Consider the following 26,589-nt stretch of genomic DNA (forward strand, 5'->3'; position numbering starts at 1 on the left):
CTGTTCACATTAATTCCTTGGAATAAATTCCTGGGAAATCTGGATGGCTGCATTTCTGAATGTATTCAATGAACTTCAATAAATTTATATGGCATTATTCCAGGTAAGTCTGAAAGTCATTTAAATTACTTTTCACATCCTCTTATCAGAAATGAATTATTTAACCCAGAAAAGAATTGATCTGTCACCAGATTAGACCACTAGGAGGCAAATCCTTAGGTTCATCAACTTTAGGAGCTATTTATCAACAGAATCGTTCTCTTTGAATATCCAAAGAGAAAGGACACTGAAGTATAATAACATCCCATTGAAACTCATCCTTAAGACTTTAAATAGTGCTGCAAAAGCTAGCTGATCTAGGCAGGTGCTTCTATTTCTACAAGTTTTATTTGGAGACTCCAGTACATGGTGGACAATTAGAGCCATGCTACTAAATAAGATACAGGTAATTTTTAAGCATACTGACATCCTAGTGTATTTGGTAACTTTTTCTCCCCACCAGGCTATTCAGCTATCTTCTTCTATTGTACATGCAAGACTTCAATTATTTAGACACATACAAATCAGAATTTCTAAAGGAATACCTCGATCACTGGAAGACTAGAGAGGTCACACAAAAAGTTGTTTCTTCAATAAAAGGTCTTAAGTCCAGTTGATAAGCCCTGACTAAAGACCCCACTAGTCTGTAACTATTGATAAATAAAGGCCAGCTGGACCCTAGTTTATTAAAATGGTTGAAAGTTTAAAAATTCACAGATTGAAGTAATATTTTCCCCACAAAGACCCTCAACTAAATCATAAGTAAATTACTGGCTCCTTAGAATCGTCCACCCGTCCAGTACTTTTAGCTGTTCAAAGGAGAGCAATTTTCTACTGCCTCACTTAACTTCCCACTGGAAAACTTTTCCCCAAGAACTTAAAAGAAAAAGAAAAAACAACTAATTGCCTTCTGAGAATTTCATCCCCTGACTCCATTTGGTATTGCTGGGAATGCTGCCCGATGGAGGAGCTCTGCACGCCGAAGTTTATTTATCCTTTAGCATCTTCCCTAATTTGGATGATCTATTACTTGAGAGAACACTTTAAAAAAAAAAGAAGAAGAAAAATCAGCCCGAAAGATGTGAGTGAGCTGACAAATTATGTCACAAAGTTATTGAGGACAGAGTAAATAAGTGAAATAAATCAATTTGAATTAAATTCTTGCTGAGTATAGAGAGTCATACGCAATTAAATGTTAGAATTTGCTTGAAGCAAGATATGTATTTTTCTAAATCACAAACATTTGATAGAAAAATATACCTCCTTCTCCTCTGTGATAAACGCACATATGATGTCATTTAGGAGGATTAGGTCACATCGGAGAAAATCTCTTACTTAGTAAGCATGTACGAGGAAACTCGGGAGATGCTAATTCTACCCTGGTAATGTTAATGTCCTCATACTAGTTTGTTTTTTCTCTATCCTCTGAACTAAGGCTGACTTTGGATAATGCTATACGCTTTTGAAGGCCAAAATTGTTTTGTTCATTTTTGAATCCTCAAAGGCTGAAGAATGCGACATACCCTGATGTTTTTTGAATCAATAACCTTGTAAAAGGTTAAAATTTGTCTTGTAGTCGACCTTCACACCTGCGACAGCTTTCTGCTTTCTACGAGGTATTTCTTGGTGATCAGACATCAAGCCAGTCCTCTTTCTTAGATATTTAAAACAACATTTATTCCATATATTTCCTGCTGGTCAAGATTTTCCACTACTATGCCCCCAACTTTATGCACTCTTTTCTACCAAGAAGACTGAAACCATTAGGCTCACAGTATCTCTTTCATTTTGTAGTATCTGTGCCTATTCTCTCTTGTTCTTGTATAGACATCTCCACTTTCTTTCCAAAGGCTCGTCCTTTGTGCTTTTTGGCGGATCTACCAGTACATGGTCAGTTTTTCTGAGCTAGGATGAAGGGTGGGGTTTGGGGCGGGGACTGGTGGGATGTGAGAAAATCCATAGACCTGTGCCAAAAGGGCCACTCTGGAAGGGAGTGCCTTCCTTTACCTGAAGCACACTGTTTTCTCAGCCCTTAAATAGGTCACTATTAAGAATTTTCAGTGTTTTCTTCTCTACACTAATTCTTAATATTCTCGTGTTAGAATAAAAGCCATTTTCCTCACTTCTACCACCTCTTTGTTTTATTTCTTTTAAAACAAAACTCCCCCAAGAGATCTTTCTATTCAATACTATTTTACACTATTCTCTTCTTAATTTCCAACACTTCTTCATTAAAACCGCATTCTCACAGTTCACCGGTATCCTGCTAGTCATGAAATCCAAAGGCACTTCCCATGTGTTTTTCTTTTCTTGAACCTTTGTGTGTGGTCTCAGCCCTCCTCTTGGTGTAACTTTCTGGTCCACTACCTTGGAGTATGCTGCATCATTTCTCCTTCCACTGGTCTCCAGTGAGACCACTTGCATGTTTTAACGCTCTCCCCAGGCTCTTCCCCAAGAAACTCTCTTCTGTTTTTCTCTCTTAATGTTCTTCTTCCAGGGGTATTTATCTACCAGTGTCGTTCAATTACCACATGCACGATTAGCAGTCCCAAATGGACATCTTCTGTTCTAACCTGGCTACAGAGCACCAGGACAGAAGCTCGAGGATTTGAGGATTCGTTTGAAATCCTCTTTGGGACTGCCATCTTCACTTTTCACTTAACATTGCTTCACTAAATGCATCATCTTCCCCATCAACTAGTCTGTGTTCAAAACACTAATCCTTCAAGTACTGGGTTTCAAATTCTTGACCCTCCTTACTTCCTCCTCATTCTAATCAGTAATGTGCGGCATTCCCTGGATCATTCACGGCAGTTGCTTCAGCAGGCCCTAGTCAGTGTCTACAAACCAGTTACAGAGGAAATTCACACGTACCCAAACTAAGACTTTCGCTCAAGCTTTTCCATCCACCTTTCCCTCCTTTTGCTCTTCTACAACCTTACCCCTCCCTGAAGGCTCACCTCAGGTATCATCGACTCTGGGAAGTTATTTCCCAGTCCTACTAGGCATAAATACTTGGTCCCACCTAACCTCTTATCACAGTTTGTTTATATATTTAATATTACATCTACCCGTCTGTTGCAAATTATATACAGGGTGGGGCAAAAGTGGGTTTAAGGTTGTTTGTATGGAAATTAATACAATAGTTAATAAAATACTAATACAAGAATAAGCTCTGTTTCATGTACTCACAGCTGTAAACCTCCTTTGGCCCAACCCTGTATTTAAGGATTATTCTATTTCCAAGCATAGCTTGTGAGCTCTTGGAAAGCAGTAACCTTGTTGGTCAGTTTTTTCTTCAAAGTCAGACCTACAACAGCGCTCTACACATAGTCGGTACTAAAAATCTGTCTTCAGTGAAACTCAGCTGACACGGAATTTGAGCAAGGCCTTGGGAGAGCAGTGAAATATTAAGAGATCTCTGTCCACATGCAGTCTGTCTGAAATTCCTTCTGAATGGCTGAAAGGCTGCAGACACATGATCCGAGGAAATGACAGCAAAATAAGAAAGTATGAATGATCTAAAACATACATGCCATGTCTTTTTTTCCCCAGTGGGAATTAGGGTTAGATAAGAGGTTGCTACTTAATGCTTAATTTATTTGTCAGGAATTTCTCCCCCCAAGTTTTTTGTTGCAGTTGCTATTGTTTTTATTTTTTTGTAGTTGGCATGTGTTTTGCTCTTTACCTTGATGGTCTTTTGCTGAGTTGAATCAAAGTGAGACAAAGGTGTACTTTATTTGGAGTACTTCATTTAGCTTATTGAGAGGTCTAGGAAAAACCTCGATGCTGATAGTGGTAATTCAGGCAAGAACGTGATAATGCTTTTGCTATTTAGAACCACTTCAACCTTTCAGATATAACCAGATGTTATTTATGAACATATTTTGCTTCATAGAATTCTGAAGTTTTATCGCTATGTGAAAATCACTGAATTTTTAAAATTTTAATTCTGGGACTTTTTTGTTTACAGTTATCATAAACAGTATTGTGCTTTTATAAAAATTTTTTTCAATTTATATTGACAGAGTAACCAATTCAAACCTGTAGATAAATTATATTCAAATAGATCATAAGTCATAACAAGAGTAAATATTATATATTTTAACAATTTTTTAAATATAACATGACATTACTTTGAAGGCACATGTCCTCAGCGAAATACTCAGCATGTTTTGAATATCAAAATGCCTCTAGTAGCAATAATCAGAAACCACGGAATTCCTTACTTGTGGTTCATCTTTACTTTTTTTGGTGTAGAATCACGAAGTACTAAACATACATTAATTTCATAATTTCATTAATGACTTTGTAGCACATTCTGATTTCAAACATTCTGATATGTATAGCAGGAGAGTTGCCAGAGAAAACGGAGAGGCGAAGCGGATGGTAGGAAAAGCATGGCATAAATTCTTTTGGGTGCTCCTAACTTAATGGGACTGGTTTATATTATTAACTAACCACACTGATAATGGGCAGAAATAAAACCACAGCTATTAAACAAAAACATCAAGTAGAAACAAGTGATGGACTTGGTTTTCTTTTCCCAGGGACCCCAATGAAACAGTTAACCACGCAAACTTAATGCCGGCGCGCTCCACATGGGCTCTGTGAGACACCTAGAACCTCACGTTCCAGAGTGAACTTGCACATACAGTACTGCACGTTCAACTCCCTTGTAACCATGTTTTTTGGCGGCAAGTGCAAAATGTGAGAAGCAGAGGTAAAAGTGTCCCACCTACTTAATTTTCATTTGGCATGTTTATAGTCAGATAAAAACACAGGCTGCTATGAGATAAATGCTTTTTATATTTCTTCACAAAATACCTAGGAGGAGAGAGAATTTTCTTCGGGCAAAACTCAGCCTTTATTCTGTCAGGCAAAGTAATTATGGAAGGAAAACAAATCCACATTGTCTAATTAGGTCATGAAAAAGCATAAATGCGTCATGGAAGCTTTTCTCCTTGCCTAAGACATAAAGTAAGACAATGAAAACAGTCTGGTAATATAGAAAGGTTGAGAATTTGTTTCTTCTCAAAATAATAGGTCCTTTCATCTTTCTATTTCCCTGAGATGAAGACAGTTAATTTAGAGACAAAATCTGTAATTAGTTTAGGGTTTAGCCTGATTATATTTCAAAATATTTAACCAAACACAGGAAGATAGAGAAAAGAGGAAAATACATGGGAAAAGTTATCAAAGGAAGTGAATAAATAGAGAGTGAGTTGCTGATCAAAATGTATTCAGCAGAGACAAGATGAATATAAAATCTGCATTCATAAAAACACAGCCAGTCTGGGATACCAGAAAGCTCTTAGGAGGAATATACTGGCCTCTGCCTTTGGGACTTGAAACCAGACTTTAATTATAGCTAACTTAAGTAAAACCAAATGGCACGATTATTTTGCTTCTTCCTTTACTTACTATTCCTTGAGCTTTGGAAATCTCATGGCTCAAAGTGTTAAGAAACAAAATGCAAGAAAGAAAAGAAAAAAAAAACACCTTACCTGTGACCCTCTTGGCCCTCGTTTGTGGTCCCATTCTGAGTGCCCCATGAGCTGTAAGACAAAATAATAATTACAGTCAATTAAATGATACTTGTTTTACAGGGCAAGTATTTTCACTCTTTCTTTTGAAGAATAATTAGGTTTTTGAAATGTATGTTCTAATAGTAATGTATTAAATAGCCATCATGAATAAATGAACATACATGAAGTAATAAACTTCTGGTTTAATAGCTAACATTTCAACTGCTAGTAGTTTTAAAGATGTTTTAATATCACTGTGTGACAAAAACAGCTTGCTAATGTACAGCTTTACAGTTCTTTGTCAGGAACATCCTGGATGGATGCTAAATCATGTTCAGCTTTACTTGCATATTAAGCTCCTAGTTTATTAGGAAAATATGCTGAAGAAATCCTCTAGTATAGCTTAATCTACTGTCATGAATGATAAAAACAAGAAGGCCAAAGTATTTCAATAATTTTTAGTTCTATTTTGACAATATCACAGAAATAAGAGTGTCCTCTGGAGTAAAATTATTTAATGTTAAATGAGCCCCAAAGTTATAATGTAGATTTTCATAAAAGAGAGACTCAAAATATTATCAAGTTATTCCCATTGTTGTAATAGCCCTGAGCTACTTATCTCACAAAGCATCGTATTTATATATTAAAAATAACATTTACCTAGAAAAATATTAAAGAACAACATATCCACTGAGAGGAAGAGAACATTATTCAGTTGTTTAGTACACGCACCGCACATGAGTACTCATGTCTGATACACTTGCACACGAGTAAGAGAGACCACACAACATGTTTCTACAACTATCATCTTTTCTATACAGCAGCAGGACTACAGTAGACAAAATGACAAAGAAACTGTTCACAGTAGCAACAAAAACAATATAATTTAAAAATGGTAAAACTTTACAGATGCTGATACAGTATTCCTGGTAGACCATATTCTATAAGACTTTTAAGTGTTCAGTTCTACTCAAACAAACATACAGGTTGAGCTCAATTTCAATCAAAAGCTAACTGTACATTTCCAGGAAATTTTAAAAAAACAATAACCCAATTTTATCTGAGAGAATAAACTTATAAGAACTAGGAGAACATTAGAAGAAATGAAAATACCACAGTGGGTTTTAAAATATATTATAAAATTTAAACAAATTAGATGATAATGATTTGAGACTCAAAATATAAATGAATGAGAGGTAGGCAACAGTTTTGAAGTAAACTCAAGTACATGTAGCAACAAAATATGAAAAAGTAAATTCCAAAATCAATGAGTATTTGGTGAGTTATTCAATAAAGAAGAGAAATAGATTCTTTGGGTTGAACCTAATAATATACACAAATATAAATTCCAGATAGATAAGAAGATTTAAATTTTAAAAAGATGAAACTATCAGCACGCAACAATAAAATTGAGGCATATACTACCTTAGAATGTGATCAGATCTTCTTAATTAATTTTTAAAAAAACAGAGGATCAATCGATCCAACTACATAAAATCAAATTTAGCACAAATGCCACACTGGCGCACCATCTGCAGTAAATGGGTAATATATCTTCAGCATATTACAAGTTCTACCGATTTCAAAGAAACATAATCCTCGTCGAGAACTGGGGGTAGGATAAGGACAATCTACAGACTACATATGAATAGCCAGGTAGACTTATGCTAAAAAATTAACCTTGTTGGAAGTGAAAAAATCAGTCAATAACAAGAAACTACTGTCATCTATTAAATTAGCAAATCAATCATGTTGAATGTTGGTGAGGATAAACTAGACAAGTAAGCATATACATATTGCTAGCACTTAGCAAATATGTAAATTCACACAAATACAGAGCTACACATACTACATATGTTTTATATGTAAAATGTAGAAACAATTTTAGTACATATTACATAGTCTTTAAAATGTATACCCTTTTTACCAGTAAATAAAATGTAAAAATCCAGTCATAATAATGATACCACAGTATTATCTAACAAAAAGGGAACTATCCAATAAACTATAGTATAGAAAAAATTATATACATAGCAATTAAAATTTGGCTTCTAGAGGCTTTTAAAAAAATCACATAAGAAATGCTCATTGTATAATGAGTGAAAAATATGACAAAGTAATTTTAACTTTTTCATTTTTCACAGTCAATTACTGCAAGCCCTGGAAATTAAAGCAGTGTTTTAATTATAACACAATTTTGGATAAAGTAGCCCAGAGAATCATCACATAAAACTGAATGCTTACAGAGTTGATATTTATTTAATGCTTTATTTTAAAAATTTATGTATGTATTCACATTACACCTGCTAGTAAATATGCATCAATACTAATTTAAAGTTAATTATAATAAGGTTAACAGATACTCGTCAAATAACGAAATAGTCTGATTTGGAAACATATAAATTAAGATAACACTTAATTAGTTGTTCACAAGAATTATCAAAAATAATTCTTGATCCATTTCAATCACCTGCCTTATTGAGGCTCTGGACTACCTTTCATTCATAAGAGAAAAACGAGGTGCTTGACTTGGCAACTTTAAAGAGATAATACACTTGAGCACTAGGCCATTAGAGAAAACTGATTTTTGAGCAGAAAGCTTATCTTTTCTTTTCCCTCACTGTTTAAACTTCTGAAGAGAATACTTTCTAAAAGCCTGTAATGACTATCATCCTCTTTGTAAGTTTACACCAACATGATAACTTGGCAAATTCTACTATGTATGAGTATCACAATAAAAAAGGTAAATAAATCTCACAAACACAAACTGTAATCCAAAATATACTGTTCGAGGAGAGAATATTTGACGATGATAAGTAGGAAATCGAGAAGGTGCACTTAGCCGGGATCAGAACTGGAAGAAGAAACGCCTGGAATGTACTGCCCTCTGCCATTAACTATCTTCGAGACGATGATGTTTAGTCACAGAACAAAAACAGTCATGATGCAGACTCGTTTGGGCCATCACTCGCTGCAAGAAAACTTTGTTACTTTACAAGCCAGAACTTATAAAATAAACCTCCAAAAACTTACTCTCTAAATCTGACTTTTTCCTTTGAAGCCTAAAACAGTAAAATTATCCAAAATTTAGGTATCAGACATAGTTATTTTCCAGAATTATACAAGAGACAAATGAGAGTGATTTAGGGTAAAGAAATTCTATTCTATTCTGTTATTATATTTTAATATCATCAGTATATTTTAATAGTCTGAGTTGACCAAGTATGTGATAATATTTTCAAATGTATACTATTACTACTTTATTCAAAGTAATGAAAAGTTATAGAAATCTGCATGCTAAGGGAAATATAATCTGAAAAGGAATGAACTCTGATGTAATAAATGAAACACTGGAATGTTCTTTATTCAATGGAAATCAGCAGAACATTTTTCCCTTTGCCCTTGAGGAAATGATACAAGGACTTTCCCAGTAAAAAATTTACTTCGAATTAAATTAATTGGAGCTGAAAATCAGCATTAATTATTTCAGTTGGTGCATGTGGTTTGCTATAGTATTTTCTATAACTTGCTTTTTTTTTAATGCAGAGAAAGAGGCAGTGTGGGAGCTGGACAGGGTGTCGGGTACCTATCCCTCTTCATACCCGGCACAAATGGGGGCTGTGCGGAAAGTGGGAATGAGCTTCATTTAGCGGAGGATAGCATATGAATTTTACCCTATTTGCACATAGAAATTATTTTGCTGTTATGAGCACTGTCCTCAGATCATGGACCAAAGACTAAAATATGTAGAATGTTTTCAATATTCCTTTAAAAAATCCAGAAATTTAATACAAATAATATTGACTTAAAAATATACTTTTGATTAAGTGAAAAAATGGTTAAGATGGTAAATTTTATGTTATGTATAGTTTACCACTATAAAAAAGCAAAAAAAATTAAAAAGAAATAAATGTATGAAAAACCTATATTACAATAGAAAAATGCCTGACTTATTTCATATTACAGATTATTTAAATTAAAATAAAGCATTTGGCAACAGGTACCTATTCCTGTTACAGCAAAACCACAGGGCTAAATGTTTTAGAAAGTACATAGACACCTCTCTATCCCTACTCTCTCGACTGTTAGTCAAAGCAGACGAAGACAAATGAAAATAGTTGGTCAATTCTAATAAGTAGTAAGGAGGAGAGCTGGAACAATGAAGTCAGTGAATTTCAGAATTAAGTGCACACTGCTGTGGATGCTATAGTAATGAGAAAGTCATAACAGCCTTTGAATCAAACAGGTACGATTAGTATTACATGACAGATGACCAAAGTATTCACTTGACGTTATCATGGGATTGCATAAAAGACAGAAATGGGTCATGGACAATGAGGAACAGAAGTTGAAATTGTGGAATTATTTTTTTCTTTTTGCAATTGAATTCATCTGGACTAAGCTTTACAGATGAATGATAAACGAGTAGCAGCAGCATATCTAGGCAATTCTGGGAAAAGAGACCAAGTTTACTAATGTGATACAATACTGTTTTGGAGGAGCAATACTTATGACTCTAAGATTAGTTACATACAGGTACTAGCAACATAAAACACAAGGTGGAGGGATTGAGATTGAGACTAGAAAAATGAATAAAAATAGAAAGCTAAAATACATTCTGGCTGATAAAGAGTACGTGGCCGCTTAATTCAGGAAGACAAAAAATGTTTGTCTCTCACCATCTATAAAAGACACCCAGATGGCTCCCATATTCTGCCGTGTATAATGCGCACCCACATTTATGACCCACGCTTTCAGGGGAAAAATCTTTTAATTTTTAATTCAATTGTTTTATATTTAGATAACTTGTTTTGTATTATAAAGGAATTTTAGCATTTATTTTTGAACATATTATGGTACAAGAAATTTTATGTAACAAATAATTAAAAATACAGTAACAGATACAAGGAATTTCAGGTACTACCCATATTTAATGCACATCCTTATTTTTCCCTCAAAAATCTGGGCAAAAAAGTGAGCATTATGCATGGCAAAATATGGTATTTAACTATGATTACTCCTCTGGGTAATAATATTTCAATAAGCATGTTACCAGAAGGTTTGGAATACAAGGTCCGTCCAGAAAAAGTCCAGCCATTGTTAATATAACAAGAACGGTTTGCACCACATCGATGTCACCTGGCAGCCAAGGAGAGTGGACTGGAATGTGCATGCATAAACAATGATGACTTCACTGTACTAGTCAGTGGGGGAGGTAGATGCTGTCGAATGAGCATGTGTACTGTGTGGCCTATTGCATTTTAAATGATTGAGCAAGTACAGCAAGGAATCTGCATCAATTTTACATTAAACTTGAACATTCCTCTGAGGAAACTATTCAGATGATTCAGAAGCCCAGGGATATGGACAACTGGTGATTGGCAGCTTCATCACAATAATGCACCTGCTCATGCATCACATCCCTGTGCAAAGTTTTTTGGCAAAACATCAAATCACTCAGGTGACTCAGCTCCCCTAAAGCCCAGACTTGGTGCCCTGTGACTTATGGCTTTTCCCAAAACTAAAATCACCTTTGAAAGGGAAGAGATTTCAGACCATTAATGAGATTCAGGAAAATACAGCAGGACAGCTGATTGGGATTGGGAGAACTGTGTGAGGTCCCAAGGTATCTACTTTGAAGGGGACTGAGATGTCACTGTCCTATGTACAATGTTTCTTGTATCTTGTACCTTCTTCAAGAAATGTCTATTTTTCATATTACATGGCTGGATACCTTCTGGACAGACCTCCTATGTAGGTCTGCAAGGTAATAACTACACATGGCAAACAAAATCTTTCCATCTGATGAAGAAATTCTCTTTAAAAAAATCCCTCTAAACACTATCCTTCCTCCCCTCTATCTATCCTCCATTGCTATCAGGATAGACAAAAGGAAGATCCTTCTATTTAATTGTAGGAAACAAATATACTTCCTTGTAAAGAAACATAATATGTTATATAAAGCATTTTGAAAATCCTAACTTCCTTGACACTAAGTCATTTTCATCCTTATGGAATAAATTCTTCTCTCTCTCACTCTTATTTTTAATAATAAATTTCTACATCACAACCTTCAGTTAACAGTATGTTACACAGTAGTGAGTTCCAAGGACAACAAAGCTGCTGCCAGACGCAAATTTAAAAAGTTCACAGGAGAAGCAAAGGAGAAGTCAGCATGGAAACAAAACGGTTCTGTCCAAGCAGAGACATTTTTAATAACAGCATGAGAAGTGAAGACCGTTGAAAGTATATTTCTGTAGGTAAAATATTTTCCCTCCCTGTATATACAGTTTTTCCTCTGCTATTTTCTCCTATTGTTTCTTGTTTGTGTAATATGAAAATTAATGCCTTTTTAGGGGTGTCTTGGAAGGAAACATTTACCCTCCCTATTACTGAAGGCACAAAAGAGGCAGGAGAACCATGAACAGTAAGAAATTATTCTTAGCCTGTATTAGAATGGACAAAAGTGTTTGACAGGATAAAGGGTAACGGCGCAGGGTAAGTCGCCATTGCTGTCCTCACTTTATTCTCCAGCAAACTGTCCTCCTACTCCACTTGTTGAAAATTAATAAGACATATTTTTGAAAACATATAAGAATAATATACATGGAAAGATGTAAAAGTTACCACACAACCTCCTCTTTTTAGTCCATCCTACATTCATTAAATAAACAGTCATCGTATTCCTACGACGTTCAGGGAACCGCTCTAGGCACAATGCTTGTGCATCATGGAGCAAACCAAGATGCATCTCTGTTTTCCTGGCTCTTATAATTCCAGTGCAGGGAGATCAAACATGAGGAACCATCATGCGCCAGGTGATGATAAAGCTGTAAAGAATCTTGGAGGTGGGTAATGGTGGGTAAGCGCTGGGAACAGAACTATAAATAATTTTTATAAGTGGATCAGGGAAGTCCTTCGGAAGAAGTGGCATTTCAGCAGCGAACTGCATAAAGTGAGAGTGCCAGACACACAGACCTCTGGAGAACAGGCGTGCCAGGCTGAGGAGATGGAAGATACAAACATCCTGAGATGGGCGTGGGAATGGCACCTTTGAGTCACTTTAGGCCAAAATTTTAAAAAAGGATTGGGTCTTTTAAACCAAAGGTATATATCTTGCATTTATTCCCTTTCATTGGTATAAAACTGTCCAAAAGTTAAGCATCATCTCCATTAATTAACAATTACAAAGTGCATTTTCTCCAGGAAAACTAATGGACCAGGGATCCTCCTTCCCTCAAACTCTTACTCAATTTCATTCGGCACAAGAATCTGTGGGGCCTGTACCACCCTCTTTATATTAGTCGTAGTTCACAGGGCAATGCTGGCCCTGTACATGTGTTTTGTTTTTCAAGAGTCATAAAATGCGTAAGGGCAGAGGTTCTCTTTTAACTCCACTTACTATGTTACGCATGGAACTTTCAATTTGATAAGCAAATTAAAGCTCTTTTTTGCCCCTGGCAGGCTCCCTTTGGATTCTTCCTTTAGAATGCCCCCTCGCCTTTTTTTTCTTTAATGTTTTCTCTCTCCAGAATTCCACGAGGAAGGATGGGTTTGGACTGCTTACTTCCCTGCCCGCAGGGCCTACTGAATGGCAAGTCCCCTGGCCTGGGAAGATCTGTGATTGACAGGTTGGGCCAGCTCCACTCCTGTCTAGTCCTTGCAGTGGAATTGCTCTTAATCCTTGGTGTATTTTTCCTTCTCTTCTCATTACCCACAGAGCAAGAAGGCCCAAAAACTACACTGTGCTCTGCAGAAAACAGACACTGGAAGTCTGCATGGGGCTTAGGCCTTAGGCCAAAGGTGCAAACAGAATCCCTGAGGCTCACACACATTGTCACCCAGCCCTCCAGGGTTCTGCACCGGGGCTTGGGGCCTCAAAAGGCCTGATACAAATGGTACTAAAAATGACTGAACCTCTTTTATAATTAAATTTACAACCTGGGAGAATCCATCAGCTTCTTTTGGGGAAACCAGATACCAGCAGCAGCCCCAGTGTTTAGCCAGAGCCTACCTTCACCACCGTTACTTCATCGCATGACCCCACCCCCCAAGTCCACCCCGCTTTACGGGGCATGACCAAGTGATGCGATGGTGCTGAAAATTTCATGGGGAAGCAGGCCACGTTTCCATTATATAGAGTATCATGAAAAGCCACAAAATATCCATCAGAGATCTCTGAGGGTGTTACAAAGATGTGTGTTGTTTTTGTTGTTTCGCTTTTTGGCAGCCATCATTACTTCTTGCCCTTTACTCCCGGGGTGGGGCCACGGACGTGAGTCTTTTAGCTTACTGATTCCAGGCTTTAATGCCTTGAGGATATTCCCCTGAATCCAAATATCTTTTTATCATTCCCAGAAAAATTTACTCTCTCCCATTCGCCTCATCTTGAATCTTCAGACAAGTTGGCAGGAAAAATAAAAAGGATTCTTTAGAATTGACCCTCCTTAGAAAGCACTGACAGCCTGAAAACAGTAACACACTAACAGGCTGAAATTAAAGGATATCTTTTCCTTTCACAGTTGGTGATAGCTACCTAAATCGCATTCACAAGGCAGAGCATAAATCCCTGATCCTCTTAGAGTTCCAACCCAGCAGCCAGTAAAAAATTTTATAAACATTAGGGAATGAGAAGACTTCAAAATAGAGAGAAATCCAAATATTCTGGAGTCTGAAATCCCAGCCTCTCTACTGCAAGTTCTGTATCTATTTGATACATTCCCACATTGTGGTTTAGAATGTTTCTATAATTCTATTGCTATCCCTGTTTTCATAAAGACACTCATCACCCTAAACCTATATGTGGCCACTGATGCTACAAAGCTTCCATTATTTTACTTAACATATCTTGACTATCGTGATTACATAGAATTTTTGTACTTTTATTGGTACTATTAATAATGCAATCACATCAGTCTTGTGCCAAACACACTGTGAGATGTTATAAAAAATGGTAATAGAATAAAATAAGCTTGCGAAATGCTACATAATGTAATTACTCCTTGGATAGTCCCAAATATTAACATTGTTAAAGTTTGGAGTCCTAAAGCAAAGGAGCTTACTTCAACTAAGTATTTCCAAAAGTATTTGATCATGAAATACTTTGTTTCAAAAGAGATGAAGTTTACTAGGGTTCATTATTATCAAAAAAAAAAAAAAGAGGCATATGATCCCTATTTTATAGATACGGAAATGAATTAAAAGAGGTGATATCATGACTTAACTAGCCAGTGCTTAAACATGGATTATGCTAAGTGAAATAAGCCAGTTGGAGAAAGACAAAGACCATACGATTTCATTTGTATGTGGAATCTAATGAACAACATAAACTAATACACAAAATAGAAACAGACTAAATAGACAAAATAAAGTCATGTTGTCGTTGGTGGCACCCACGCCCGTTGTGATGTGACCGGGAATTCGATGTTTATGCCCAGATGGGGGCTGGGGTTCAGCACGTGATGTCAGGACACCCACTCAGTGCCCAGGACAAGGGGAATCAGTGGCTGGGGGCACCAGTGAGGGGGGCGGTCAGGAGAGCAGTTTCAAAGGAAAAAGGGAAGGAGACATGACCCTGTGAAGAGCTTCAAAAACATGCTCAGTTCTGCACACCCTCCCTGCTGTGTACACAGAACAGCAGACTGACAGCTGTCAGAGGGGAGGTGGGTTGGGGGACCAGGTGAAAAAGGTGAAGGGACTGAGAAAAATATACAGACACAAACAGCAGTATGGTGACTGCCAGAAAGAAAGGGGGTCAAGGGAGTGGGAAGAGGGCAAAGAGGGGCTACGTGGTGGCAGAAAGAGACTTGACTTTGGGTGGTGAGCATGAGACATGGCCTGCAGATGATGGGCTACAGAGCTGTACACTTGAAACCCATACGGTTTCATTAACCAATGTCACCCCAATACACTCAATAAAATGTTAGGTCTGCTGGCTGCAAATCATACACTTTTTCCCTACCCTACCACTTTTAACAACAAATAATTTTTTAGTCCAAACCAAGTATTAGGTTCTGGGCACAAAAGTAGGTTGGTAAGGAAAAAGAAAAAGACAAGAGATTTGGCCTGTGTTCATGGAACTTGTGGTAGTTAACAGGATGGATTTATTTCTCAAAATTTCATTTTCTATTCTCTAGTCTCCACCTCCTTAAAAAAACACTTTGGAATAAAAGAAAAAGTTAATTTCTCTGAAAATCCTACATAAATACAATAAAATAATCATATTTTGAAACATTGGCCATGCAATGAACTCAATATTTACAGAATATTACGGGTCAGATGTATAGTTATACTGAATTCTCTATCAGCACATCTCATAGTGCACATCATTCATTCCTGCATTCACCTACTCAACACTCATTCACACATTACTTCAACAAATACTTACTGGGTGCCTGCTATGGATCTAGCTTCATGCTCTACAGAAACATAAGAAATGTGGAGCTGCCAGCCCCGTGGCCCCACAGGATCCTGAAGTACCTTCTGAATCATTAATAAAGGGGGCATAACAGTTAAGCACGCTGGCTCTAGAGACCAGACGGAGAGGCTCAAATTCCACCTCGGACAGGATATTCAGTCTTTGCAGACAGAGGACCTTGCACAATTCCCTTCATGTCCGAGCTTCAATTTCCATAGCTCCAGGATTTAGATAATCACAGCATCAAACTCATGTGGATTTTCCTTGTATTAAATGAGTCATTATACAAAGAAGGCTTAGCGTAGTACCTGTCACATAGTAATGACTCATTAAGTGTTAGTGAATAGCTGTATCACTATTAACAACTGCCTAACATTCTTTAGTATTATTGAATTCTACTTCTTTTAAGAAAAGTGTAATTCAGATGATATATATGATAGCTATTTATTAAGTTAGAACGGCCATGCCAACACAGAATTTTAAAAATTTGATCAAATTTATAAGTAAAACATAACAATACATCATTACTCAAAGTAAATGTAATGTATGTATGTGACCATACATTCCCCTGAATCAGATTCAGATTTATTTTCTGTGTAACAATTGGAAAATGCAAATTTTAACATTACTAGCTCACCCTGGTGAAGAGAGGCATTAGAAATGAGAAATCTTTTTGAGACATAAAAAATAGCAAAAGACTGAGAGTCACAGATAACCAATGTTTGAAAAGATCAGGGAGGGGGAAAGGTACATTCAGTGTGGAAAAGACTTGCAAATTCCAGTGTGTCATCTATTAGAAACACAACCAAATTTCCAAAGCAAGTAACGGGTCTGAAAAAACAAGCAAACAAAACTAAACCAACAGACTAAAACCCCCAACCCATGTAAATATTTCTCAAATAACCACAATAAAATGTTTAAATATATGCTACATATAAGGAACTAAAGAAAAAGATGAAATATCGTCACTTGCGACAACATGAATGGATCTTTTATTTTCAGTGAAATGAGTAAGACGGAAGGAGACAACCATATGATTTCACTCATATGTGGAATATGAAACAAAAAAAAAAACAAATGAACTAACAAAACTAAACAAAGTCATAGATACAGACAACAGAATGGTAGGTACAGAGGGGAAGTAGGGTAGGAGGAGGGCAGCCTGGAGACAGGGGGTCAACTATGTGCTCACAGAGAGAAACTAGACTAGAGGTGTGAACACTCAGTCGAGTATACAGATATCAAATCATCAGGTTGTACACTTGAAATTAATAACATCGTGTTATTAACCAATTTGACCTCAGTAATAAGAGCTTTTAAATTTTGAGCACCAAAACAAAATGCATTTTTCTTGTGAAATATTAAACAAGGCATTATAGCTTTAATTTATTAACTCTATCAATTTTACCTCGAGTGAAACTCTAAACCTCTGAGCAGCATTGAATTTGACTATAAACCTGTACTTCAGTTTATTAAACTACCTCTTACATTATTTGTGCCAATTTGCATAATTGAATAGAAATCATTTAAAAAATAAAGGTCTTGTTTATTATTTGTAGATCTTCATCCATTGTTTTTAGAGTGGATCATGCTAATATTTCTGTTTTCCTATACATTCAGATTCCTTTGTATAATGCCTCATGGAAGAACTCACTTAAGGCTATTTTCCCTAGAAAATTATTAAACCTCAGTCCCACTCACCAAGGCAACTTCATGAGACTATCTATAAAATTGATCTTTCCTCAGAAGAAAAATTTGGAAATCACAGGGAAAATAATGAAATCCAGACAAAGCCTCAGTCGTGGCAAAAGCTGTAACTCAACAAGATTTACGAGGTCTTGCATTTGGATTGCTTTAGGTTCTTTTTTCTCCTTTTCTCAATCAAACATTCTCACATGTGGTATGTGGCGTAAACAACATACAAGTCTTAAACTGCAGCATTAAATTTAATAATGTGTGCTGAAAATAGGGAAGTTACCTTGTCCCCCAAATAGTTTACATTTGTGGACCTATAAGAATATAGACATATTACTACTTAGTTCATAATCTGTTACATATATCAACAAAACTAATTAAATCAAAGGCAAACTCACTATTTACATCATCTTTTTTTTCCATAAATGGTCTTAAAAATCAGTACTGTGACTTTAAAAAACAAATCTCAGTAATTCACATGACAAATTTAACTTGTCTGACAAATGACATAAAAACTGATTTCATTTTTATACAATTTCCTTTGCATGTGAAACTTACATTTTTCCAAAAAAAGATTTTTGTAAAACTTTTAGTCTTATTTTAGTCAGTGTTTAGCCATGTTTTTTTAAACAATTGAAACTAATTTTAATAATACATTGCCTTAAACCCAATATATCTAATACATTATCACTTCAACATGCAATCAATATTTTAAAAGGATAAATAAGATCTTTTACATTCTTTTTTTCATATTAAGTCTTTGAAATCTGATGTAAGTATAATTTTACACTTATCTTGATTGGGATGATAAATTTGAATTGGAAATAATTGCTGTGTAGTTAAATTTCAAAAACTTAGAGTTGAAAGAGTAGATTCATATATCCAAGTAATTCCAAACATACTTGAAAGTTTTCCAATAACAAAATCAAGTATTAGTCTTTTTAAATTACCAAAAATGCTTCTTGTAAAATGTTTAAGTCTTATTTTATTCAATGCTTTTTATCAATGCCAAAACAATCTTCAGCAACATGCCAAACTTCCAAGCACTTTTCCGCGCTACTTCCTCCTCCCTAAGAGCCCCACTTTGCGTGTGGGGAGGGTGTCGGTTGTTGAGAAAAGCACAGACAGATTGGTGAAAGTGGCAGAGAACCATGTACTCCACAGCCCCAAGACATGTCCCTCGGCTTTCTTCTTTCCTCTGAACTTGGAATTGCCAAAATTACTTTAGTTCCAGTTTCTACAATTAGTTAAGTCCTAACAAAACTTGTGTATTTTGTCCTCAGCTTCTTAAATGTTGCTGGAAATAATTTATGATAAGGCCTGGAGATGTTGTCCTAGCCTAGGTTTAAGGGAAAGTATGTCCATGTCCCCGAGTTTGACATAGCCCCTTGATTCTCCTTGATGTTTCTGGGACCCATTTAATATACTGAAAATAATTTTATGGGTTTGTTTGTACAACTAGTGTTCTTTTGGGAAAAAAAAAGAAAGAAAAAGTTTCCTGGACATATATTCTCTTTGCAGAAATATTATAGGGAACTCTAGGAATGAAGGAAAATAAATCAGAATATGAAATGATGTGGCAAGGAAAAGGGAAGTGGGAGAAAAAATGAAGCATGTAGCATGACTTGAAGTTGCTTGTACTTTATTAACTGAAATGATTGCAGGTGCAAAAAGGATTACCAGTCTCTGCTTTCTCTGTGTTATTACCTCAAGTACCGGAGCTGAGGGATTTATTTACTTTTTTATGTCTCTCTCTTTTTAAAGCAACTACTATGTATCAGAGCCTCTATTAAAGGCAAAACAAAATGGAGAACTTAAGTGAATCTGGAGAAAAGAAACACAAGAACACAGACAAATAGCCACTTCACAATGGCTATTAGAAAACGTCATTCTGGGTTGTAGAAGAGGAAGCTTGACTGATGTGTCAGTTTACTGCTAACCTTGTCAGTTTGAATCAATAATGCACAGTAGATGGGATTCTTGCTTATCTGGTTATGTATCTAAATTGCAAACTCCCTGGATTTTTTCTTCAAGGGAAAGAGGCACATCTTAAATGAAGCATACAATCAAAAACATTTTCTTACTTCCAACCATGACTTGAAATATTAAATGTTTCACCAGGAGTGTTAGGGTGATTTTCCTGTTAGCTTTCATTTCTTCTACTTCTTCTCCTTCCCCTTCCCCTCCCCCTCCTCCTCCTCTTCCTCCTTCTCCTACTTCTTCTTTCCTTTGAAACATGAATGACTGTTCTTATGATGTTTCTGGTTGCAGGGTGTGTACAAAATGCCCAAGATAGTATCCTTAGAAGACAGCTATTCAGTTCTTCAGAATTGATAAATTACACAATGTCTAGTCTCAACTGAAAAGCACAGCCAAACCGGACAGCCCAGCTTGAATTCGTAATCATTTCCCTCTTTCAAGCTATTACTACTCTAAACTTAAAGAAAATTTATTTTTTTGCAAATTCCATATATTCAAAAAAGTTCATTAGCACTAGACCTTTTAGAATAATCCAGTTTATAACTTATTGCACAAAGGCAATTTTAACCTCAAAGGACCAAGTCAATCAAAAGCAGCTGAGAGACTGTGCTATATATTCAATTCATAGGTCAATATAAGAGATGTTTTTAAAATTGTTTAAAAATTGAATCCATTAAATTGGAAGATCTCGGATTTTCAGCCTCTCTCTTCCTTGCTGATTTAGCAGGCCAGGTCTGCAAGTTACTGTACGTATTATACTTATTGACTCTTTGTATAACACTGAATTGTCGTTAAGGGTAGGCTGCGGACTGAAAGTTCTTGAAATCAAATTCCAGTTTCCCTCTGATGAGCTCCATGAACCTGGTTAAGTTACTTCATCATTTCCAGGTTCAATGTCCTCCTCTGTAAAATGTAGATAATAATAGTGTCGTCACAGAACTTTGTGAAGACAAGATGAGACTGGCACTGTAAGACCATTCACTAGCTTCTTGTTTATTTTAGGATTAAATTTGAACTCACTGCTATCAGCTACAAGCCTTAGCTATTGCTTATCCTGCCTGGAATGAATTTTCTCATTTCTGTTAGCTCATTTTCATCCTTCAGGTTTCATTTCAAATAACACCTTCTTAGAGACACTTTCCATGACTGACCAGTCATCCATCCATCCATCCATCCATCCATCCATCCATTTGATCAACTATCCATTCATCAAACATACACAAATATATCCTGAGCATCTACCCTAAGCTAGGTTTGGTACTAGGTACTAAGTACTAGGATTAGGGAGTAAATAAGAGGCCAGCCTTACTTTCATCTTCCCCCATTACTCTCCAGCATGGCCATCTGTTTCCTGTCCTTAATGCAATCTGAAATGACCTTGCTTGTTTATTTCATAACTGCTTATTGTCTGTTTTTCATTCTAAAAAGCGAGTTTTAGAACAACAGAACCCTTGTTGGTCTTATTTGCTGTGTGCACTCTGCCTGATGCCAATTAAGGGATTGAATAAACATTTGTTTAAAGAATGACTGATTGATTCATTCAGAAGAAAATTAAGTAAGGGAAATCACCTAGTTAGGACTTTAACTAGGAAAGCACCTAGTTAGGAATTGATTCAAATATCCATAGTTTTGAAAATACTTCCTGGTCCTCAATTTCATTCTGCCTACATAGTTCTCTTACTAGAAAAAAGCATTTTGTGAAATATGTTTGTCACATTATAATGAATAAAATGGACATTATTTTCATTTTTAAATTCTGTGGCAGCTCATGGAAATGCACACAGCCTGCGATACTGTAAACTCAGGGATGCAGACCAGAGTCCACCAGCAGTAAAAATGATTTATCCCTTTGCTCCAACTCAGATATTTCTGCTGGCTGCCCATACCAGATACGACTTACTCTTATTTCTTCTGCACAGGACCCCGATTTTCTTAGAGATAGCCATGCGCCCAGTTTGGAAACTGTATTTCCTGGCCTCCTCTCTATTACATAGCAGGAAACAATGGGACATAGTCTTGGCCAACAGAAGTAAAGAGTAGTCACCATGTGAAAGTTCCAATAAAACTCTTTAAAAAGGGGAGATCTAAGATGGCAGCAGAATAGTGGAAAGTATACTCACTTTCTCTCAGCACCAAACTGAAATTACAACTAAATTATAGACCAGTCAACCTGAATAACCAACTGAAGACTAGCTGAACAGAAGTCTTATAACCAAGGATTCACAGAAGCCAAAGGAAGCATGGAGATGTGAAAGGGATGAGCCCACTCCCACATGCAGTGGTTGAGAACCCTGAGGGATAACTCCAATGTAAAGGTGGCCCCTAAGAACCATGGGGTCTCAACTCCACACAGGGCTCCCCTGCCCAGAGCACCAGAGTCCTGGGAAGAGGAGTCCACTTAGCTGTGAAAATCAGCAGGGATTCTGTCTGCCAGTGAGAAACCAAAGTCTGCTAGAAACTCAGGTGCCCTCATAAAGGGCCAACACACATAATCTCGTAGGCAGATACTCCTCTGAGATCCAGCAGAAAGGGTGGCTTGAAGCAGACTGGAGTCATGCAAAAAAAGACTGGATTGGTTGGCCCAGGGGAAAAGAGTGGAAGGGACAGCGCCAGAGCCCTTGTCCTGAGTCCTTCTCCCATACCACCCACATAAACTATCTCTCCTAGGTCGGACACTCCCCACCACACTACGTCAGGAAATGCCCTAGCCCCCCCCCCTCTACTGACTCCCTGTCACTGCCCTGCTGAGCTCAGGCCCCATGAAGGAGTCAGCTGCCTGGGCCCCGTGGTGCAGCCTTTCTCAGAGGGCTCTTGAGAAGGTCTGGGTGGACTCAGAGGTATCGGAGACCAAGTTGTGTGGCTCCGGGGCAGACATTCTGGTAAACAAGATCTTCTGCATTAAATCGATTCGGAGAGTAAATTAAAACAATGTTTCTAAAGTGTATATTGAAGAACCTGGCATTAATAGTTGTTTTAGGGAAAAAATAAAACCAACTTTAGAAATGCTGTGCAAGACATGTTATTTTGAATACAGAACTTCACATGGCCGTTAATATTATGACCTCATAGAAATAAAGCAAATGACAATTCTCAAATATATTGTACCTCTGACACTGAAGTTATCTGTCATGGAGCATCTTGTTTACCAAAGAGCAGAGGTTAGAAAATAATGAAACAAAGAACTTTTGTTCTTCAAGATTTTATAGCTTTTATCCAAAAAGCTAAGAATTGCAGAAAATGATACAAAAATAAGTACTTCTAGATGAGTCATGGAAAAAGAACATTAACCTTAAAATTTAGCTGTTAGCATAATTTGTCTGATTTTTGTTTTAAAAATAAACATGTACAACAGTAACATCAAAAAGTGAAAAGACAAACCAGAGAAAGGAAGAAAACTCTTCAAATCATACATCTGATAAAGGACTTCCATCTAGAATACTTGCATGCAGGATAGAGAACCCTTACATCCCAATAACAAAGAGAAAATAGCCCAAATAGAAAGTGGGCAAAAGATTGAACAGATATTTCTTCAAAAATAGATACACAAATAGCCAACAAACTCGCAAAAAGATGATCAACAGCATTAGCTATTGGGGAAATGCAAATCAAAATCACAATGAGATACCACTTCACACCCACTAGAACAGCTATAGTAATATTTAAAGCACACACATAAATATTGGTGAGGGTATGGAGACATGGGAACCCTCATACTTTGCTAGTGGAAATGTGAAGTGGAAATGCTAGTGGAAATGGCTACAGCCACCTTAAGAGTCATTTGACGGTTTTTTAAAATGCTAAAAATGGAGTTACCACAGAGATCCAGCTATTTTAGTCCTGGGTATACACCCAAGAGCAATGAAAACCTATGTCCATGCAAAAATTTGAACATGCATGTCCATAGGCACATTATTTATAATAACAGAAATTTGAAACAACTCAAATATCCATTAATTAATCAATGGATAAATAAAATGTGGTATATCCACATGACTCATTTGACATTAAAAAGGAATAAAGTAGTGACACATGCAACAACATAGGTGAGCCTTCAAAATATTATACTAAGTAAAAGAGACCAATCAAAAGACCACAAATAGTGTGATAACTTTCATAAACTAGTCCACAACAGGCTAATCTATAGAGATAGAACATAGATAAGAGGTTGGCTGGGGCTGGCGGTGAGAGGGAGAGAGGCAGGAATCAGAAGTGACTGCTGATGGATATAGGTTTTCTTTCTGGGATGATGAAAATGTCCTGGAATTAGATAGTAATAATGGTCACACAACTCTGTGAGTATACAAAAATACCCCGGTCAACTGTATTCTTTGAGTCCATTTTATGGTATGTGAATTATATCTCAATAAAGTTGTTTTTGAAAAATAAGCACACATCCCTGTAAGCACACCCCCCCCACCCTAAAGGAGTACTTTCGGGGAAAAAACTGATAAGCATGAGATTTAGCATCTCTACTTAAACCTGAGGCATGCCGTTGAAAATACTGTGGAATGGAGGAAGAACATTATAACTTCTTTTTGTTTAAGATGTATTTAAGCTGCGTTAAACGGTAAACACGAGCATGGCTGATTTCTAGTTGAAGGTTGTGAGTATGTGCACGGTGGTGGTTATTCCAATCACTAGCTACTCCGGAAGCACGTGGGGAGTATCCCACTTACACTAGTTCTATCTGCAGGGTCTGAACCAAAGGAAGGTTTCGTCAGTATGTACTTACATTGTTGTCTCCAGGAGTCATTCTCCACTGAAGAGATATAATATCTGACATTTTTAGATTTGGTTTTTAAAATTATGGTTCACACAGGAGCTTTCATTTTCCTTTTTTCTATGATCAAAATATTTCTCACAATATTTGAGTGTCCAATACAGCATTACTATGGGTATTTAAAACTTATATTAATTATCTTCAACAATTCTTCAAAAAATCATTTTGACTGATACGTAACCTCCCATATATTAACATCAATAAGCACATAGCCATGATCATACACCAAAAGCTTTTAAGATGCTTTGTGTACAATGAAGACGGGAATGAAATTCTGGCCATCTCATTTTAATAGAGGGGAAAGAAACATAAGAAAATTAAAATAAAATATCAACACCCATTTGTTTTTCCTAATAATGGTGGCGTCCTTACTGTGTTTCAGGCACAAATGCATTAAGCATTTTCTATGCGTATCTCCAAAAACTCTTCAAAATAATCCCTCTGGAGTGGTATCATTTCCCAGCATTTATAAGCGATGGAACTGTGACATACAGAGAGCTCTTCACTGTGTGGAATCGGCCAAAGCTCTGTCTGTGAAACATTAGCTCTTACCCTCTACGCTGTACTCCACCACATATCAAGAATGAATTAGGTGCTAATGAATAACAAATATGGAAATGATGAATATTTCCCAGAGAGGCTGGGGACAACACTGAGAACTAAGCTGAAGATAGGATGCAACATTTGAGTTGGGTTTAAAGGTATGCATAGGAGATTATGGCGGGGGTGGGGTGGGGGGAGGAATTCCAGGTAGGTTAGGATCAACACACAGTATACAGAACCTTGCACTTGAAGCTAAAGGGTTCATAATACATTTTAAAGGCAAAAGTGAGTGTCAGACACTTTAAAGTAAGAATTACATGAACATACTTGTGTTTTAGAATGACAAGTCTATAAACAGCTGTAGATTGTGTGACAGGATGATATGCAGGAGGGAGACTGATGGCAAGACCACTAAAGACCCCTGCTACATGTGGAGTTAAAACTGCATTTAAAATTAATGCTCATTCTGCCTTCTCCCCACAAGGAAATGTCTAGTCCATTTAAGATACATTTGAATTGGGATACAAGGATCTCACCCTTTCACATTCAAAGATTAAGACCATAAATGGTTTTTGATCTCATTTTTTTTACATGAGGGTGCAACTGCTATAATTAATCAAAGAAAATTAAAAACTAGTAAATTAGAAACCCAACAAAAGGTGATAGACAACTGACAACCCAAATGGGGTATGTGTGGGAAGGTGGGTGGAAATCTTACTCTTTTCTTCCTTTACATAGGTTATTTAAATATCAGCTGTAGCCTGAGCACCTTCAAAAGATCCTCGAGCCAGAAAATGTGTCCCAAGGTCTGAAGCGGTCAGGAAGCACTCAGATTTTCATTTCTTTAATCACTCAGATCAGTGGGAGGCTTGTGCACCTCAGAATACTGCACTTAAAGCATGAATGTGAATGTGAATGAGATAAAAAATAATCTCATGAAATGCATTATTTATCAGAGGTAGATAACACCCACCTCACTGACCGAAGAGGACCAAAAGGGTAGCTCTGGGAGGAGCAAAGGACAAAGGCCCAGGAAGCCACTCATACCCTGGCTTTGATGAGGAGACCCATGTGACCTATGTTTCATTCACTAATTCAACAATTACAAAGCACTTACTAACAGCCAGATGCTGGGTTATATATGAGAGATAAAAAGCTGAATGAGTTTCTCCTTTGAAGGAACTTGGATTCATTGGAGGGAAAGAAAACACGTAAATGAAGAATTAAAAAATAATGTTATGTCTCTTTCAAAAAGAAAACAGTGCTATGGCTTGAGTCCTAGGTAATAGTGTAATTGTAGTATGTTTGGAAGTTTCTTCAATATGCATGGGATCCTTCATATATTCTTATAGACTGACTTGGATAACCTTCCAAACATAAGAATCTAATTCACAGAAACCTGACATCCATGTGCCTGTTCAGTCCAAGTGCTGGTCTCCCCTGACAGCGCTGCTAATGTTCTCCCTGGATGCCAGTCACTTGCCTGTCATATCTAACCACATCAGTGTTGTGGATCTTAATTTGTAAACTCAAGAGATCAGAGACTTTGTCTAACTCATTCTATACACAAAGCCCCTATTAAACTCCAAATAAATGCTGCTGGTTGT

General features: G+C 36.7%; 1 protein-coding gene across 4 annotated transcripts in view; it reads right to left on the reverse strand.

The window, feature by feature from the left end:
• Positions 1-26,589, reverse strand: part of PDE3A (phosphodiesterase 3A) — a 285,977-nt gene that overhangs the window by 114,818 nt on the left and 144,570 nt on the right. For all 4 annotated transcript variants that reach the window (XM_024575890.3, XM_045184056.3, XM_071221069.1 and 1 more), the window contains exon 2: positions 5,547-5,597. In XM_024575890.3, coding sequence (XP_024431658.2) covers positions 5,547-5,597 — 51 coding nt within the window. The remainder of the gene's footprint in view (positions 1-5,546; positions 5,598-26,589) is intronic.

Source organism: Desmodus rotundus, chromosome 3 (genome assembly GCF_022682495.2).
Source record: "Desmodus rotundus isolate HL8 chromosome 3, HLdesRot8A.1, whole genome shotgun sequence".
NCBI lineage: Eukaryota > Metazoa > Chordata > Mammalia > Chiroptera > Phyllostomidae > Desmodus > Desmodus rotundus.